The sequence below is a fragment of the Aquarana catesbeiana genome, linkage group LG13 (assembly GCF_042186555.1).
Source record: "Aquarana catesbeiana isolate 2022-GZ linkage group LG13, ASM4218655v1, whole genome shotgun sequence".
NCBI classification, from domain to species: Eukaryota; Metazoa; Chordata; class Amphibia; order Anura; family Ranidae; genus Aquarana; species Aquarana catesbeiana.
The window spans coordinates 193,962,454-193,982,375 of record NC_133336.1 but is presented as its reverse complement, the minus strand read 5'-3'; the positions used below and the strand labels follow the sequence as shown (position 1 = coordinate 193,982,375).

The following is a 19,922-nucleotide window of genomic DNA, read 5'->3' as shown; positions in this document are numbered from 1 at the left end:
TAACAGATAAAATAAAAAGAATATTTTTCTTGCAGTGTTTGAAAGGTGCATTTCACCTTTAAACACTAGTTCTGACATCTTATTATCTAATTATAATTACCCTTCATCTGCCGATTCCGTTGCTTTCATATCTAAGTATATCTCTATATATAGGGGACTTAGTGATTGACACAAGACACATTGCTCTACAATACATTGTTCCGCTTTTATTATCCCCGACATGATGTTAATTATGGATAAAACATGGGCGTTACCGGCCACCTTCCACCAATAAGGGGTACATATTCAAATGACACATTTCATTTTTAATTTCAATAAGTTTTTATTGGAAAATTTTTGGTGATAACAGAAAAAAATAATAAAGAAGAAAAGGATATAATAGTCACTATCTCAGGGGTGAATAATGCATCACTAGTTGAATCTTAAGCAGTGGTAATTGTTTCAGACCTAAATGCTATCATGGTGACATACAGCATAGAAATACGACTTATAGGGCGTACACACGGTCGGACTTTGTTCGGACATTCCGACAACAAAATCCTAGGATTTTTTCCGACGGATGTTGGCTCAAACTTGTCTTGCATACACACGGTCACACAAAGTTGTCGGAAAATCCGATTGTTCTAAACGCGGTGACGTAAAACATGTACGTTGGGACTATAAACGGGGCAGTGGCCAATAGCTTTCATCTCTTTATTTATTCTGAGCATGCGTGGCACTTTGTCCGTCGGATTTGTGTACACACGATCGGAATTTCCAACAACGGATTTTGTTGTCGGAAAATTTTATCTCCTGCTCTCCAACTTTGTGTGTCGGAAAATCCGATGGAAAATGTCCGATGAAGCCCACACATGGTCGGAATTTCTGACAACACGCTCCGATCGGACATTTTCCATCGGAAAATCCGACCATGTGTACGGGGCATTAGTCTTTTTATACTTATCTAGATGGGTCACCGCTTTCCTGACGCCCCAAGGGGAACAATCTGCGCCTTGGAGGGCGAGGACCCAAGGTTGTTGCCCATAGCCATGAACATCAGTTTATTCTGTTGGTATTGTCATCATATGTCAGCATTAACATTTGGGAAATCTGGGTAGTCATCACCGAAAGATAAACCTAATTCTGTACAGTAGTATAGAAAAGTAACTATGTACAACTCTTCACCACAGTGTGTATTAGCAAGGCTGGTTTTCCATTATTTTGAGGGAAATTCACCGTTTGGAAAACTTTGTATACCATTCCAGCCATCTATCCCATGGGAGACTTGCCTCCTTGTGCTTACCCTGAGTGGAGGCAAACGGCATCTCATATGAGACGTGTGTGTGGGTTGTTGTTATCACCTCTTAGATCGAGGGAGGTTCCTGTTTTTTCCAATGGCGTACTATCACTAGTCTTGTGCTCAAAAGAATATGGGTGGCTATTGTCCTGAGTTCTACTTTAAGTGGTTCTATGGTTTAATGATAACAGAGCCAGATCTGGCGTCAGTGTTGTTTTAATCATTGATATTTGCGTGAGCAGTCTGGATACTGCTGACCAAAATTTGGTTAAGGCCGTACAAGACCAAAGTGTTTGGTAAAACGTGCTATTTCTCTGCATGCTCTCCAACAAGTAACAGAGGTACTGCGGGAGAAGCATGCAATCCTATTGGGGATTAAATACCACCTAAGTAAGTATTTCAGGTTTAATTCCCATAAGTTTACGCTTTGGGTTGCCGCATATGTGACGCTGAGTGCCTTTTGCCATTGTTGACACATTTCCTTTTTAACATACAATCAACCAATCACAGTCATTAACTCTTTAAGGAAACCCATCATGTCACATTATTATTATGTCAGATTTAAATGCAGACATGTCATGACACATACGTAACTTCCTATGCCTGGTTTAGTTTTCACCACAAGACCCATTTATACAACAACACATATTTTTTACTTAATCAGCAAAGTGTTAACTTTTAAAGGAACAGTTGTGTTTAGATTACAAATCACAAGGGTTCTTTTTCATGACCCTTTCAGTGTTCACCTCAGTACTTATTTTCTGCTGATAAATGTCCTCAGTCATGACCAACATAATTCAAACCACTTCCTCTGAGCCAAGGCCATCCCGGACCAGCCCCCAACCTGTGACTGGACAGTGAAAGGCCATCCCTCTGTCACGCTGCTTTGCCCCTATCAGCATGCTTCATGTCAGCAAATTAACTCATTTTCTCCATGTGCTGCTCTTCCTCTTATACTCGAGCCCTGCTGTACAGGGGCTATAAGAGGCTGATATTGGGTCACATTCGGGTACTTACACTGTTTGTCGTTTAAAAATACATTTGACAATGTATTAATGACAATAGAGCTGCAGTCATTTGTGTATTTTATGTCTGCCTAGAAATCAGCTTTAAGAATAAACCTGCTAAACCATCCAACTTCTTTCCTATAACCCCCTGTTACTGTCAAAATATGGTTGGTGCCATAGAGTCATTGAGATGAATTGGTGTTTTTCGACTCTCTCCTTAGCATCTTTGTCATCTTTATATTCCAGTAGAAAAAAAAGGCCCCTAAAAGTAGTAAAATCCCAGATGCCAACAGTCGAATTTTGTTCTGTAACGTGTAATCCGCGTCCTCGTCACCTAAAAAGCATTAAAAAGGAGCATATGAAATATATATCACTAAAAAATGGTGGTAAGGATAACCTTAAAGCAAATTTTTATACTGTAGCATGATTAGTGGTTATCACGTATCATGTATTTTATTGGAACTTTATGTGATAGACCAACACAAAGTGGCACATAATTGTGAAGTGGAAGGAAAATGATAAATGGTTTTTGAAATTGTTTATAAATAAATATGTGAAAAGTGTGGGGTACATTTGTATTCATCCCCCCTGAGTCAATACTTTGTAGAACCACCTTTTGCTGCAATCACAGCTGCAAGTATTTTTGGGGATGTCTCTACCAGCTTTGCACATCTAGAGAGGGACATTTTTGCCCATTCTTCTTTGCAAAAGTTCTGTCAGATTGGATGGAGAGCGTCTGTGAACAGCAATTTTCAAGTCTTGACACAGATTCTCAACTGGATTTAGGTCTGGACTTTGACTGGACCATTCTAACACGTGAATATGCTTTGATATAAACCATTCCATTGTAGCGCTGGCTGTATGTTTAGGGTCGTTGTCCTGCTGGAAGGTGAACCTCCGCCCCAGTCTCAAGTCTTTTGCAGACTCTAACAGGTTTTCTTCTAAGATTGCCCTGTATTTGGTTCCATCCATCTTCCCATCAAATCTGACAAGCTTCCCTGTCCCTGCTGAACAAAAGCGTCCCCACAACATGATGCAGCCACCACCATGTTTCACGGTGGGGATGGTGTGTTCAGAGTGATGTGCAGTTTTAGTTTTCCGCCACACATAGCGTTTTACTTTTTTTGCTTTGAGGCCAAAAAGTTAAATTTTGGTCTCATCTGACCAGAGCACCTTCTTCCACATGTTTGCTGTGTCCCCCACATGGCTTTTCGCAAACTGCAAATGGTAATTCTTGTGGCTTTATTCCATAATGGCTTTTTTCTTGCCACTCTTCCATAAAGGGCAGATTTGTGGAGTGTAGACTAATAGTTGTCCTGTGGACAGATTCTCCCACCTGAACTGTGGATTTCTGCAGCATTTCCAGAGTTACCATGGACCTCTTGGCTCTTCTCTGATGAATGCTCTCCTTGCCCGGCCTGTCAGTTTAGGTGGACGGCCATGTCTTGGTAGGTTTGCAATCGTGCCATACTCTTTCCATTTTCAGATGATGGATTGAACAGTGCTCTGTGAGATGTTCATAACTTGGAATATTTTATTTATAACCTAACCCTGCATTAAACTTTTTCACAACTTTATCCCTGACCTGTCTGGTGTGTTCCTGGGCCTTCGTGATGCTCTTTGTTCACTAAGGTTCTCTAACAAACCTGTGAGGGCTTCACAGAACAGCTGTATTTATACTGATATTAAATTACATACAGGTGGACAGTTATTTACTAATTAGGTGACTTCTGAAGGCAAATGGTTCCACTAGATTTTAGTTAGGGGTATCAGAGTAAAGGGGGCTGAATGAATACAAATGCACGCCACACTTTTCAGATATTTATTTGTAAAAAAAATTTGAAAACCATTCATCATTTTCCTTCCACTTCACAATTATGTGCCACTTTGTGTCGGTCTATCACATAAAATCCCAATAAAATACGTTTACATTTTTGATAGTAACATGGCAAAAATGTGGAACATTTCAAGGAGTATGAATACTTTTTCAAGGCACTGTATTTATCAACAATATCCCTTAAGAAATCTATGAAGATAAATTAATTCCACCTTTGTAGACTGCTGGAAATGTGTTTGTCTCATAGACTGTTGTAGACTGTTTCTGGATAGTCTGAGGTGGCGTGGGGTTTGTTATGTGTTTATTGTTAATTAGGTCTCTCCCATTGTGTACAAAAAAATGGCCACTGCCCCCACCTATGGCTGGTCTTTGTAGCAAGGAGCACTGGAATGGCAACTTATGTCAAAAAAATATAAAGGGATTTCCAAGCTCAAACTTACCAACCAGCCAGCAACCAACTAAATTGAACTGTCTAACAATATGTGTTAAAAACAGGGGTTTAGTTGCACACATTTTCAAATACATGTGTAAGTTGCAGGCCGCGCCAAGGCACCCTGTTTCCTGCAACCCTTAACTACTGAAAGTCTCCATCTTGGAAGCACATGCATTTATAATGGATAGGTAGGGGACAGGTGAGCCTGGAAGAAGCCACCCCTCCTTAAAGGTACAGGGTCACACTGAACACCCAGCACATACCAATATGGCAGCAAAGAGCGTCAGTGCGTTGCCTGACCAATATATTTGGGAACAAAAAAGTGACAACTGCCCCCACTTTTGACTGGTCTTTGTAGCAAGGAGCACTCTCCCATTGTGTGCATTCCCATTGTTAATTAAGTGTTTTTGTATGTTGGCTAACTTGGCTAACTCTTGGAGGTATCTATGATGGGATTAGTCTTGTGTCAGCTCTACCTCGTTCTCTAAACCATTGTGTGAAGTTTTGGGTAAATATTTGGTTTTATTGTTCATGTGGTGACTGACCTACATTTGAAGTGTATAAAAACCTGCATTTCTGTTCAATAAACAGACATTCCTTTGGAGTTTCCCTCAACATCTTTTCTGTGTACGATGCTTGGGGTAGCAGGGATGGTATTTGCTCTCGGACTGCTGGAAGGGTTTGTAGGGCAGGAGCTACTGTTTGGCAGAAGCATCTAATCTAGGCGCCAATCGGTTCAGTCAAAACTGCCATCAGAGGCTCTGCTCGAGAGATCCCTTCAATCTTTATGGTGCTCCCAGCTGCTGTTGCACACTTGCCCCCACCATGTGCAATATAGGGTTTATAGCTCTGTATTATACATGATGGCATTGAGGCACCAACCATAGAATGGAGCTTTGGACAGAAGGGGCAAAGCTAGACCTGGCCAGAGTGTGCAATAGGGTAAGTAAACCTGCCTGTTCCTGTACCCCCTAGACATGAGTATTTAGCCCATGCAGTGCAGGGGGGCCTCACCGCAAGGGTAGATTTTTTTCTGTTTTCTGGAGTTGGGTCTTAAGTTAAATGGGGAAATGCTAGGACCTATGTCAGATTAATTTTCCCAATTCTACCCAAAACTTAAAAAAAAAAAAAAAAAAGTTTTAGACTCCATAATCTTAGAACCGTTGAGGTCCTTTGTTCCATTTTTGCAAAGGACTCTATTTGCATGGAGTTTATGTGGACCCCCTTCCAAATTTCAAAAAAAGATTGGATTTAAAGTAAAGTAAAGTGATTAATTCTTCTGAACTCCGATGTAAAGTAGAGGATTCCTCTGGATGCTAATTGTAAAGTGGACAATTTATATTAACTCTAATGAAAAGTGGATGGTCACTCTTAAATCTAATGTAAAGTGGACCATCTAACTGACCTCTAATGTAAAAGGGAGTAGTAATGCTGAATATTATACGAAAACAAACATTTCCCAGCTCAATTACCAGCTAGCCTGCACCAAAACCAAATTGGTCCTGTCTAACAGTTCACGTTAAAAACAAGGGGTTTACACATAACCTTTGTTCATAGGTTTCTTTTTTTTCTGTTAGAAATCTTCTCATTTGTAATTCTTGAGATGCAAATTCTCCTTCTCACAGTTCAGCATGTCGCATATTCTGCTATTCTTACTTTGTACTATCAAAATTTCAATAAAATGTAACGTTAAAAAACAAAACAAAGCAAGGGGTTTAGTCCCACACTGTCAGGGATGGGCTCAGACCTTCCTCCTCTGAGCTGATCTCAGCTGTCAGCTAATTGCCAACTCCTATCTCTCCACAGTTACTCAGCTGTTGATGATATCCTGCTCGTCAGTCCTGCCTACTTAAGCCATCCAGTCCAGAGGATCGCCTTCGCCTTGGTCAACATCACAGAAACGATCTTCTGCGATCCTGTTCAAGACCTGCTTTGCTGACATTTGGCTCCAGATCCTGCTTGCTATTCCACTACATTGATCCCTGACTTCTGGCCTGGCTGACTATCCGTTCCGGTTACTGAACTTTGGCTATGTTTTGACTACGTTTTTTCTTTTTACTTTTATTATTAAACAAGTGTGATTTAACTGTACTTCTGTCTCGGCCTAATTTCATGGTTTCTGACACACACATTTGCTAACATATGTGTAAGCCACAGTTGTCACGTCAAAGCACCCCAGTTTTCTGCGGTCCTAATGCTATAATTTTGAGAGTCTCACAAATTGGAGCACATATATAGCAGTTGGATAGATTAAGGGCAGATGTGCCTGGAGGGATGCCAGCCCTCCTAGATATATAAGGACACATGGAAAAACCAGCAAGGTGTAGGGACCACCCGTGCTTCCCTGTACCTTTAAGGAGGGGTGAGCTCCCTCCAGGCACACCTGTCCTTAATCTATCCAACTGCTATATACTATATGTGCTCCAATTTGGGAGACTCTCAAAATGATAGAGTTAGGACCGCAGTAAACTGGGGTGCCTTGATGTGGCCACTGTGACATACACTAAAATCCTTGTTTTTAATGTGAACTGTTAGACAGGACCAACTTGGTTTTGTGGCAGGCTGGCTGGTAAGTGAGCTGGGAAATTTTGTTTATTTTTGATGTGTGTTGCCCTTCTATGAGCTCCTTGCTGCGCCTAATTATTGGTTGGGGTGGTTGCAAGTTGTTTGTCGTTTGTGGATTAGTGCGGGTATGCATAGATATCTTCAACTGCCATTGTGCCCTTGCTGGGTGTCCTGTGGGGCCTTATACCTTTAAGGAGGGGTGGGTCCCCCCAACCCCCCCTTATACTTACCTGAGCCCATTCTCGATCCAGCAACGTGCACGAAAGCAACAGCTCTCTCCTCTATCTAAAAAAAGCTTTACAATCACTTGAAGGCACATTTAAAAGAAAGCAGGGCATAATAAACCTGTGCTAGCCCAGGATCTATGACTTCTGAGGAGGCCCTGTCATAAGTGGTCAAGTTATAAAACATGTGATGTTGGCTACTGTGTGTTTGTGTATAAAGGGTTAACTGCTCAGTTAATGTGCTAGACATGTGCATGACGAAAAAATGTGTTTTGTTTCGTTTAGATTTGCTAATTAGATATTTAGTTTTGTTAAATTTGGTTAATTCGTTCAATTCGTATTCATAATTTTTCGAGTTTTCTTTGAATTTTCCATTTTTTTTGGATTTGAAATGTTTAAATCGATACATTTCGAATCGGTCGAAACTGAAATGTTAATTTTTTTTCAATTCGAATGCGGCAAAGTGAAACAAACAAAAGAAAAATCTTCATCAAATGATTACAATGACTCTTTAAATCACCTTTGGCTTAACAAAAACAGCATTATTTTGAAATGGCACACTAATAACACGCACAGTCTTTGATTTCAGAAATATGTTTACAGTTCGATTTCAATTGGAACTCGATGTAAAATTAAATTTCAATCTCAATTTCCGAAATTCGGACGAATTTAGTTTCGTTATTCGGAGCATTCGGCAAACTTTGTTTCCTCTGTAATTCGGGTACTTGGATATATCCGAATCTCTGAATAATGAAAAATGTGTCCGAATATTAATTCGGAACAAAACGAAAAGCACATGTCTATAATCACAGTAATGATCACTCTCCTCTACTGGTGCTTAGATTGTGTAGGGTGAGGCTGAGAGCGCAACATCAGAGAACCACAATCCACCTCACTGCAGTGTTTCAAATTCACCCTAACTTTGAGCTTCCCATGTAAGCATAACTAGGCCAGATGCCTACTGTAAATTTAGCAGGGTCCTATCCAAATTAATCAACCTGAACCCTTTCCTCACAATTAAGCATGTGCAATCCCTTATGGCTAGTGTGTCATGAAATATATGGCTATGTGACCTGAGATCTTCAGCCGACAATTGTCATTGATGCAGCAATTTCAGGCATAGAGAAGCATGAGCTGGGAGCTGACCATGACAAACCCTGGGATTCCTGACATGGCCATCTTCTTCTCAAATTTGCAGAAAAAGCCTAAACTAAGGTAAAAGAATGCCTGCCCATCTTCCACTACAAGCATATCACCAATAATAAATTTGAGAAACAGCAGTAAAGAGATTCAGACTGACCATACCTAAGCCACCACAACCATCCCAGATTTCACAGGACTGTCCCGGAATTTTATTTTTTAATCCCAGTGTTCCTCAGATCCAGGCTGTGTCCCAAAGCCAACGGTTGGAGTGCTTGTTCCAACACCCAGCTCCAGTTCTAAATAGTTTCTGAACCTAAAAGAGTCTTTGGATACCCGGTTCCAGAAGGAGAAAGGAAAAAGCAGCAGAGCAAAATCGAAATAGACTGTAAGTTTTGTACTCGGTCACCAATGTTCAACCCCATCCCCACTGGGCACTATTGTTCTGCCATCAACTGGGTTCTGCTGTTCTTCCCTGACCCCCCTGCTGTGCATTACTGTTTCTTTCCACCCACACTAAGTCCTATTGTTCCACACCCGCTGGGCACAATATTTCTACTCTCACCTCTTGTAGGGCACTCTGGTTCTCTGCCATCCCTACTGGGCACCATTGCCTACCCTTGATGGGCAATACTATTCTCCCCACCCCCTACTGGACACTGATCTTCCTTCCATCCCTCCACTGGGCACCATTGTTCCCCCCATTTCTATCTGGACACTATTGTTCCCCCACTGGTCACTATTGTTTCCCCACTTCCTACTAGGTACTACTGTTCTCTCCCACTCCTGCTGGGTACGATGGTTCCTCCCAAATCCCTGCTGGACCCAAATAAGTACTGTTTTTAGATCATTAGAATAGATATTGCATCAGTAGATGCACATTATACATATGTAAGCTATTTTTTTTTCATAACTGAAAAACTCACCTATCTGGACAAAGACATCCTCACTCTTCTTAGAAATGTTGGATGCAGACCTCACTTTACAGGAATAATTCCCAGAATCCTCCGGCTGAGCAGATTGGATACCATATTGATAAAACAAACTGAATTCCTGGATATTCTGTCCATCTCTGTAGAAGGCAAAATGCAGTTCTGTCCTCTGTCTGAATGGACTCAGATGTGTGTCACATGTCAGGGTCATGTTGATTCCTTCTAAGACTTTGATAGTGCTTACATTTAGCACTGGGGTGAAAAACAGTTCTAAAAAAATGAATGATTAAAACAATTATGTGAAATGTTGGTGAAATGTGTATGTCTTTAATTAATATCAATACATTTTACTGAAAATGTCCAAAAAATTTGACAAAGGTGTAGGCAGGTTGAATTGTATATAGTATAGTGAGCCAGGCCCAGGCTGGGGAAATGGTTAAATGTTTTCAGCTTAGTTCCCAGGCTTTTGGTCCTAGCCAGCCTATCTATGCTATAAAAAGGGAACACCTGAGGTCCAGGAGTTCCGGGTTCCGGTGGGTCCAGTGAGTTACAGCTGCTGAAGGAAACCGGGTTTTTGGAAGACAACCAATCCGCGGACAAAACCGTTATGGACTCTCATCTCATGTATGACTGGGCCACTACACTATTCTAGTTAGGATTAGGGGAAGGGAGTTGTTCGTATTGAACTGTTCTGCCACATTTGTTCAGTAAAGTTACATTAACTGTTATGAGCCTGGTCTGAAATTATTCAAAGGGGTGCATGTTGGTTTTGGCCTATTTAAAGAACCAGGGTCTGTAAAGCACAAAGGGGTATGAAGCAGGGGCGTAACTAGAAATAGCAGGGCCTCATAGCAAAATGTTGTATGGGGCCCCCCTGCAAACAGCCCCCCCACAGCTGCCCTAGTGTCAATGCAGCGTGAGCTGTGCCACATGCAGCGTGAGCTGTGCCCAATGCAGCGTGACCTGTGCCCAATACAGCGTGACCTGTGCCCAATACAGCGTGACCTGTGCCCCATACAGCGTGACCTTTTCCCCTATGCAGCATGACCTTTTTCCCCATGCAGCGTGACCTTTTCCCCCATGCAGCGTGACCTGTGCCCCATGCAGCGTGACCTGTGCCCCATACAGCCTGGTCTGCCTGTGCCCCATACAGCCTCACCTATGCAGAGGAAGAGGCAAGCCACCCGGATCAGCAGAGAGCGGGATTGCCCGCTGTAATAGCTTTCATTTGAATTTCCCGTCTTCCCAGGGCTCATCGTCACATAGCCCCACCTCTTGGCCCGATGCCTTTGATGACGTCACATGTCCCGCATTGGATCGGCGTTCTGTCTATCAAATGTACCGGGCCAAGAGGTGGAGCTATGTGACGTGAGCCCCGGGAACACTGGAAGTTCTAATGAAAGCTGTTACATCGGGCAATTCAGCTCTCTGCTGATATGGACAGCTCGCCTCTTTCTCTCCTCTCTCTTCCCCTGGCTGGGAGATTGTGCCGGCGGTGCTCTCATCCTCACTGGGCCCCACTCGGCTGCGGGCCCCATAGCGCCCGCATGGGTTGCTATGGTGGTAGTTACGCCCTGGTATGAAGTAACACCACTACAAAAGGTTAACTTGGCAAGACAAGAAGAGGAGTGTAGTTGCTATGGGTTACCAAGTGAAGGAACAAGCTACAAGCAAAAGTCAGTAGGCGTGGTACCTCTGATATCGAGGGGGTCTTTGTCTGGCTCTCTCTCTAGAGGTCGGTATTCTATAGAAACCAGGTTCAAACCCCTCGTTATGGAGATCTGTGGCCAGGTCACGAGGATCCTCTGGAGGACCAAAACACCAAAACTGGGAGAATTGCAATAGGCTGAAGAGGGAGGGGCGGGGCTGAGGAGGCCGAGTGTCCAGAGAAGCAGAGACTTAAAGCTGGTGACCCAATAAAGGTACCAGGAGTCAGGGCCTATGCAGGGATTTTTGTCTACACAGGCGAAGGTGCATTTTGCAGCCCACCTCTCACTACCCCCTCTCCTGCACAATGCAACCCCCACCCCATTGCTCCACCACAAATATTATAGCATGCTCCACAAATATTACAGTTGCTCCACCACAAATACTGCAGCGTGCTCCACAAATATTACAGTTGCTCCACAAATATTACAGTTTTTCCATTACTAGGACAGCATGCCTCCATACCTACCAGCACACTTCCGTATCCCCCTGCACATCTATGCACCTCCAAAACACCCCATACCCCCCCAGAACACCTCCAAACCCCCAGTACATCTGTGTGCCCCTAGCACACCTCTGTAGCCCCCTCAGCACATCTTTGAAGCCCCAGAACACCTCCGTACCTTCCAGCATATCTCTGTACCCCCAGCATACTTCTGTACCCCTTTGCACATCTCTGCACCCCCCCAGAATGCCTCTGAACCCCTTAGCATGCCTCTGTGCCCCCAGCACATCTCCATATCCCCCCAAAAAATGCCAAATACCCCCAGTATACCTCTATACCCCCTTGCACACCTCTGCACCCCCTACACACACCTTTACAGCCCCCCAGCACACATCTATACCCCCCACACACCTTTGCATCCCTCAGAATACGCTGTATCCCAAGTACCCCTAGAACACCTTTACAGCCTACCACACACCCCTGCACCCCCAGCATGCCTTTGTACTCCCCAGCAAGCCTTTGTTATCCCTAGCAGGCTTCTGCACCCTCTCCAACATGCATCTGCACCCCCAGCACACTGTTGTACCCCCTTGTACACCTCTGCACCCCCAGAATCCTCTGTATCCTTCAGCATGCTGCCATATCCTCAACACCCCTCAGCACATGTACTCTGCTGCACATCTCTGTCTCCCCCCCCGCACACCTCTGTACCCCCAGCACACCTAAGCATCCCCAACACACCTCTATCTCCCAACATTCTCTTTATCCCCCAGTACACCTCATCAAGCCTTTGTAACCCCCAGCATGACTCTGTGACCCCCGGCACATCCATGTACTCCACCACACATCTCTGCACCCCCCCCTCCCCCACGTCTGTGTCCCTAGTACACCTCTGCAACTTCCCACACACTTCTGCATCCCTTAGCAGGTCTCTGCACCCCCCAGCTCATCTTTGTGCTCCACTACAAATCTCTGCAACCCTTAAACCACTAACACCCCTCTGTACCCACTTGAATATTTCTGTACCAACCCCCCTCCCCCCTTCCCACACACACAAAACTCTGTACTACTGATCGGCAGCTCTCTCACTTGTGTAGTATGTACTAAAACTGGTACCCGTCCGGCTCCTTCCCCTGCACTGTATAGTGTGAAATGCTTGACAGAGGTGGAGATGGTGGCACCACAGAGCTATATAGCAGGCTCAACCACTCTCCCTGCTTTCTGCCTCGCTCCCTCCTCCTTCCCTGCACATCACTCCACCAGGGACTACAGCTGGCAAAAAAAAAATCCCCCCTGGCACCGGCCCCGCAATGAGCCTCTTATTGGATCCCCTGATGGCCCTGGGCTCTTGACCACTGCCGAAGTGCCCGAATGGTCAGTCCACCCTTGCTCCTAATACAAACATACAAGTGACATGGGACAAGTTACTTTTCTAAGTTACTTTTCTAAGAAACTCTGCACTTTATTACTGCACACAGTGAAGGCTCATCTCTAAGTCAGGAAACACCTTAATGTCAGATTCTTCACATGACCTCTCAAAATGTACCCCCGCATGCAGGGGTGCAGATGACCCCGCCCACAAAGGCAATATAAGTTCTGGAGTCAATTAGGGGACTGAATTTCAAAGAATGTTCAAAACAATTGAAATTGCAGCTCATCCCTATAAATTTCTATTAGCGTAAAGGATAAATGCACTTTAAAGACAAGGTTCACTTATCTTTTTTGCTCCTTTCCCCTGACTTAACCTACTGTACCTCTCCATAGATGCATAGATACTCACCTCAATTCCACAGCAAGTTTGTTTACAACCAGCACCTCAAATCTCCACTGTCCTAGCTGCGACAGAAGCCCATTGAAGATTTCTATGGGAATGTCGCTGATAGTCTCCAGCCTCAAGACTTATCCCCATAGAAGTCTAAGGTGCACTAATACTGAATCAGCCAAATGCTGCTGAATCGGGCCAAATTTCAATCAGTGTATGGCCAACTCTACATCGCTGGATGTAATAAAACAGCTGAACCAATGAATCTCTGGAGGGGGAGGGTGGGTTAGGGGAGGTCAGGGGAAAGGGGCAAAAAGATACAAGTCTTAGGCTGGGTTTACACCTATGTGAATTGGATGCGATTTTCTCTGAATCCAATTCGCATGACAGGAGAATGTGACCGGCTCTCAATGGAGCCAGTGTCAGGGCTGGGCTCAGCCCTTCCTTCTCTGAGCTGGCCGCTCAGCTGTCGGCTAATTGCCAGCTCCTATCTCTCCACCGTTACTCAGCTGTTGATGATATCCTGCTCGTCAGTCCTGCTTACTTAAGCCGTCCAGTCCAGAGGATCTCTGCCTTCTCCTTGGTCAACATCACAGAGACACTCTCCTGCATTCCTTGTTAAAGACTTGCTTTGCTGACATCCCTTCTGGTTCCAGATCCTGCTTGCTGTTCCACTACATTGATCCCTGACTTCTGGCTTGGCTGACTATGCGTTCCGGTTACAGAACTGTTTGACTATGTTTGTTCTTTTTACTTTTATTATTAAACAAGTGTGATTTAATTGTACTTCTGTCTCGGTCTGATTTCATGGTTTCTGACAGCTGGTTCACATATCTCCGGGGAGGCTGCGGAGCGGCTTGCACAGAAATGCTGTGCATCTTTGGCTTAGGGCCGAATTCAGGCAGAGATTCTTCCCTGAAATTGAGAACAGGGATGCACAGCATTCCTGTGTAATCTGTGGCCGTTTTAGTTGTGAACCCAGCCTTAAAGTGCATACTGGGTGACAGTCTATAATTCTACACAGAACACCATTTACCTAAAAGCTGGTGGTACGGGGGTGGAGCTAGCAGCCGACATGTGAGCAGCGCTTCACAGGAGCTCCGGCCGGGACATCACATATTGCCTATATCCTGAGTGTCAGAGACACGGATCCTTTGCAACACCGGCACCCCCTTACTCACCGGACCCTACAGATCACTGGGGTATGGTTAAATACGGGCCAGCACCCATGGAACTGGCTGCGGATCATTTATCCCGCTATGCCTGGGGAGTCCAAGATGGCAGCGCACACGAGGCAGAAGACTAGGGCCCCGGCAGCACACAGCGGAGCTGATAGATCATCCCCACAACCTGGGAAGGTAAGCCCGCTGCCCCGCAGATCTCCGGGTAGAAAAAGAGGCTTGTCCCTAGATAGACTCTCCTGTGCAGATACAAGAGATACAGAGTTAGCAGATGGAGCAGAGGAAACCTCATTAAAGCAAATTATGGAGGCTATTTACACCTGCCAAACTACTTTGACTGAGCATATTGATGGGATAAGGGCAGAAATGTCCTTTCTGAAGCAGGATGTGCAGACCATTAGAGAGAGGGCCTCGGAAGCTGAGCAAAGAATTAGTGACATGGAGGATGTGGTGCGTCCTATGGAGGATAGGGTACAGCATCTACATATAGAAATAAATACTCACACAGATAAGCTGGGAGACATGGAAGACAGACAAAGGAGGAACAATGTCCGCTTTGTAGGTTTCCCTGAAAAAGCTGAGGGAATGCAGCCAGAAGATTTCTTAGAGCTCTGGCTTAAGGATAATGGTGGTGTTTCTGTTCTTCTTAGAGACCTGTGACCCCCTGAGGTCACTTTAATTATTCTTCCTTTTGTTTATGAGAGTCAGGCACACAACAAGTTTGGGGTGTGTGCAGGGTGGGGTGGGGGGTGGGGTTCATGTTATTGTTCAATGTTGGTTTGTGCTGTGTGCTGCTGGTGTGTTTTGTTCTCTCCCCACAGGAGATATGATCATTCAGAATTTGACTTGCAAGCAAGTATCCCCAGGTACATTACATTTATCTCCTCTACATATAAATGGAGGGTAAGATGACAGATGACAGATGTACGTTCCATGACAGATGCTGTCATGGAACGTACGTGGTATGAACTCAAAGATCAAGAGATCTCTCATCTTTGACTTCATAAAACGGTATAAACCTCATATCATACTATTGCAAGAAACACATTTGTAGGGATCTAAGGGTATGGCACTGAAAAAAAGCTAATATAATGAGAGTACTTCATGCTGAATACTCCACATACTCTAGAGGTGTTGCTATTCTGGTCACCAAAAAAGCTGCAGCGCACATATTACAGGTCAAGCTAGACCCGAATGGTAGATATGCTATCTTGGTGTGTCGAATGTATAATGTGTCTTTAACGCTGGTATGTGTCTATGTTCCGCCCCCATTCTCCTTCCCAATATTAGATAATATTATTAAGGAGGCTATACTGATTGCTCAGGGCCCATTACTACTTTTAGGAGATTTTAATGCAGTGTCGGATGGTGCTCTGGATAGACATGGGAATATTTCTGATTCCCGCCATACTTTATCCTCATGGTTGGAGAGTTATGCTCTTACTGACGTATGGAGACAGAAAAACCCTGCAGTCAGGGAGTACTCATGTCACTCTGAGACCCATAAGACACTTTCTACAATAGACTTAGTGCTATCGTCCATGGATGGTCTTCCTTATATATCAGATGTCAGACATCTCCTTAGAGCTATATCAGACCATTCTCCTCTGGAGGTTACCTTGGATCTGAACGCTCCACGGGGAAGGAGACAATGGCGGCTGAATACAAACTGGCTCCAAGAGGAATATATTACTATGAAATGCAAAGAGAATATTGATCACTATTGGAAGGAGAATGGGATGGAAACACTGTTGGCCAATCAATGGGATGCCTTTAAGGCAACTATGAGAGGGGCGTTTGCCTCGGAGACGAGGAGTTTCTCCAAGGCACTCAACTCTGATATGAAAGATGCAGAGGCCAAGGCCTCAGAAGCTGAAAAGGAATATATACATAATTCATCTCCTGGTAAATACAAATCTTGGCAAGATAAAACAAGACAATATAACTTAATTTTAACTGAGTACACTGTTAAAAAACAACTATGTCAGACTAGATCCTTTTTTGAGTTTGGCGACAAGAGTGGTCGCCTCCTGTCCTTCCTAGCGAGTCCACTCTATACCCCGGTTTCTATAGTGAAGATCAGAAAACTAACTGGTGAGGTGGTAGAGGAACCTCAGGAGATTCTAAACACCTTTCTGAATTTTTACGAAACCCTATACCAGACACCGACCCAACACACTAATCAGGAATTGGCACTTTATATAGAGAATTTAACTCTCCCTTCACTAGATCAGCAAGATGCAATTTTGGAGCAACCAATATCACTGGAGGAAATTTGTGGCGCAATCTCCTCCTTCAAGCCAGGCAAATCACCTGGCTTGGATGGGATCCCGGCTGAGTGGTACCAGTTACATAAAGAGAAACTGACACCAACTCTACAAAAAGTTTTTATAGCAGCAGAAAGGGAAGGTATATTACCAGAATCTATGCCGGAGGCTTTAATTGTAGTGATACCCAAACCGGGGAAGGATCTGCAGGAATGCGAGTCATACAGGCCAATCTATTTGATCAATTCTGACGTCAAGATGCTGGCCAAAATCTTGGCCAGTAGATTGAAGTCGGTGATCCTTAAATTGATTAATTCAGTTCAGACTGGATTTATACCCGGCCGCTCTAGCTAAATGAACTTGCGTAGATTATATGTCAATCTGCAGACCCATCACCTGAATAAGGGCAAACGGGTAGTAGCGTCTTTAGACACAAAAAAGGTGTTCGATTCAGTAGAATGGAATTATTTATTTTCCCTTCTAGGCAAATTGGGTTTTGGACCAAAATGTATCTCATGGATTAGACTCTTATATAATGACCCCCGAGCAAGTATTAGAGTGAATGGGTTCATATCTGGCTCTTTCCGGATCCATAGGGGAACGAGACAGGGATGCCCCCTGTCTCCTCTCCTGTTTGCTCTGGCCATTGAGCCACTGGCTGCTAAACTCAGAACTAATTACATTTTACAGGGATTTCTGGTCGGGGACCTTGAGGAACGTGTATCGCTATACGTGGACGACATGCTCCTATATTTGAGAGATTCTTACACATCACTAGTCACAGCAGTCTCCTTGATTTGGGAGTTTGGAGATTTTTCTGGCTTCCAGATCAATTGGACCAAGTCAGTCCCTTTTCCGCTGGACCCACAGCCGGGCTTAATCCTTCTGGCCCAGTGCCCTCTGGCCATTGTAAAGAAGTTCAAATACTTGGGAATAACGGTCCAATTACCGGTAGATTCATTCATTGAGGCCAATTTGTGGCCTATATTTAGAACATTTAGTGATAGGATACAGAAATGGAAAGATCTCCCACTTACACTCTATGGTAGGGACAATTTATTTAAAATGATCTTCCTCCCGAAATTTTTGTATGTACTTTCCAAAGCCCCAACATATATCCCGAAGAAAATATTCAAACATATTAATTCCCTATTGACATCTTTCCTATGGGGTAATAAGGCTGCTAGGGTGTCTCTGGAAATACTACAATTGCCAGTTCGGAGGGGTGGTTTGGCAATACCTGACCTGCGTCTATACTATTTAGCATCTTAGTTAGTCTCTATCCATTGGAGAATGTTCCCACAGTTAAACAATGCTGCAGTTGCAGTAGAAGCAGCAGCAGTAACTTCATATGAACATATGGAACCTTACTGAACTTCTTTTTTAGGGGAGAAGTCCCCACTGAAGGGGGCAAAGAGGTACTCAAATCTGCTAAACGGATATTGGGGATCTGTATAAAACATATAATGGATAATCCTCTTCACTTGTCCCCCAATGCTCCGCTATGGTTTAACCACAACCTAAAGGAATTTTTCTGCTTAGAAGATGGATTCCGATGGGCCAGGTATGGGCTCACATACCTGCATCAGTTATATGTTAATGGGGAACTGAAATCCTTTTCACAGTTGAGAAGAGAATTGAATGTTCTGTAGACATGGGAATACCAATTCACTAGATTGAGACATACTGCCCATGCTCAGTTTGGAGTTGGACCGGTGTCACTGGAGAACTCTAAGCTAGAAAAATTACTTGCAGACCCAGACCATACAAATCGAATATCTACATACTACAATACACTAGCAGAGAAAGTGAATTCTAAAGAAAGTAAAGTTAGAGAAAAATGGGTGGAGATCATACCAGAAATTACAGAGGACCAATGGGAGGGAGTCCTTGCATCATACTTGCCTACGGTTATTTCTGCCAGAGACAAACTGATACAACTTAGATACTTGCATCAAATGTATTATACCCCTCTTAGACTCTATAAAATGGGACGAAGGGAGGACCCCATTTGTCATAAGTGCCTGACTGCAGAAGGATCTTTTATACATATGGTATGGGAATGTGACAGAGTGAGACCATTATGGTCACAGGTGACCCAATTTATTGCTGACACCTTAGATATACCAAATATATGTAGCCCACTTCTTGGCCTACTAGGGGTCATAGAAGATGAAGTTATGAGCAATAACATGAAAACACTATTAAGACTACTGTTTTACTATGTAAGAAAACAAATTGCACTCCACTGGATTAGAAGAGACTGTCTTACATTGAACACCTGGAAAGGATTAGTGAATGCTAACATCACCATGTATAAAATTACATATGAATCCAGAGGATCGACCAAAAGATTTAATAAAATTTGGGGAAAATGGATTAACTCTGAAAACACGCTACAATCTGATATATAGCTTCACAAGCTAACTATATATTTCATATGATAATTAAGAGATCTCGTGGGGAGATGAATCACAGCACACGGCACAAATGGATTACGAGGGACACTTCCCTCCGGTTCTTGGAGTACTGTATGAACAATATAGATTTTATCTATAGGAACGTGAGTTTTCTTCTCTACTGTGCTTCTGTTTAGACAAAGTTTCATTTTGATTTGGTTTTCAAAAAAAAAAAAGCAGCCAAATGTATAAAGAGTAAGACAAACTATTGAGCGGTATAATAAATGTATTAACCTTTTGTGTATATGCAATTATTGGGAATCTGGATATACTTTGGATTGTACCATATCTGTTTATTGCATTTTGATAATAAAATGTATGAACATTTGGCGAATAAAAACCTTTAAAAAAAAAAAAGCTGGTGGCACATTTGTGATCTGTTCGGGAATAAATTACCTTTTATCGTAATAGGGATGAAGTGACTACTCTTCCTCACTTTGCCATTTAAAGCTCTCACATCACAGGAATAATTCCCAGAATCCTCCAGTTGGGCAGACTGGACTCCATATTGATCGGATGAATTGAATTCCTGAACATTCCCTCCATCTCTGTAGAAAGCAAACCACAGTTCTGTCCTCTGTCTGAGTGGACTGAGACTTGTGTTACATATCAGGATCATGTGATCTCCTTCTATAGTATGATATTGGGTTCCTATGATTCTTGGATTCATGAACAGCTCTGCAGAAA

General features: G+C 43.5%; 1 protein-coding gene across 1 annotated transcript in view; it reads right to left on the bottom strand.

Moving 5' to 3' along the window:
- Positions 1-342: 342 nt before the first annotated feature.
- LOC141116643 (immunoglobulin superfamily member 1-like) overlaps positions 343-19,922 on the bottom strand; it is a 138,496-nt gene continuing 118,916 nt past the window's right edge. Inside the window, exons 17-19 of the mRNA XM_073609035.1 lie at positions 19,632-19,913; positions 9,409-9,684; positions 343-2,617 (exon numbers count right to left, since the gene is read on the bottom strand). Coding sequence (XP_073465136.1) covers positions 2,466-2,617; positions 9,409-9,684; positions 19,632-19,913 — 710 coding nt within the window. The 3' untranslated portion in view covers positions 343-2,465. The remainder of the gene's footprint in view (positions 2,618-9,408; positions 9,685-19,631; positions 19,914-19,922) is intronic.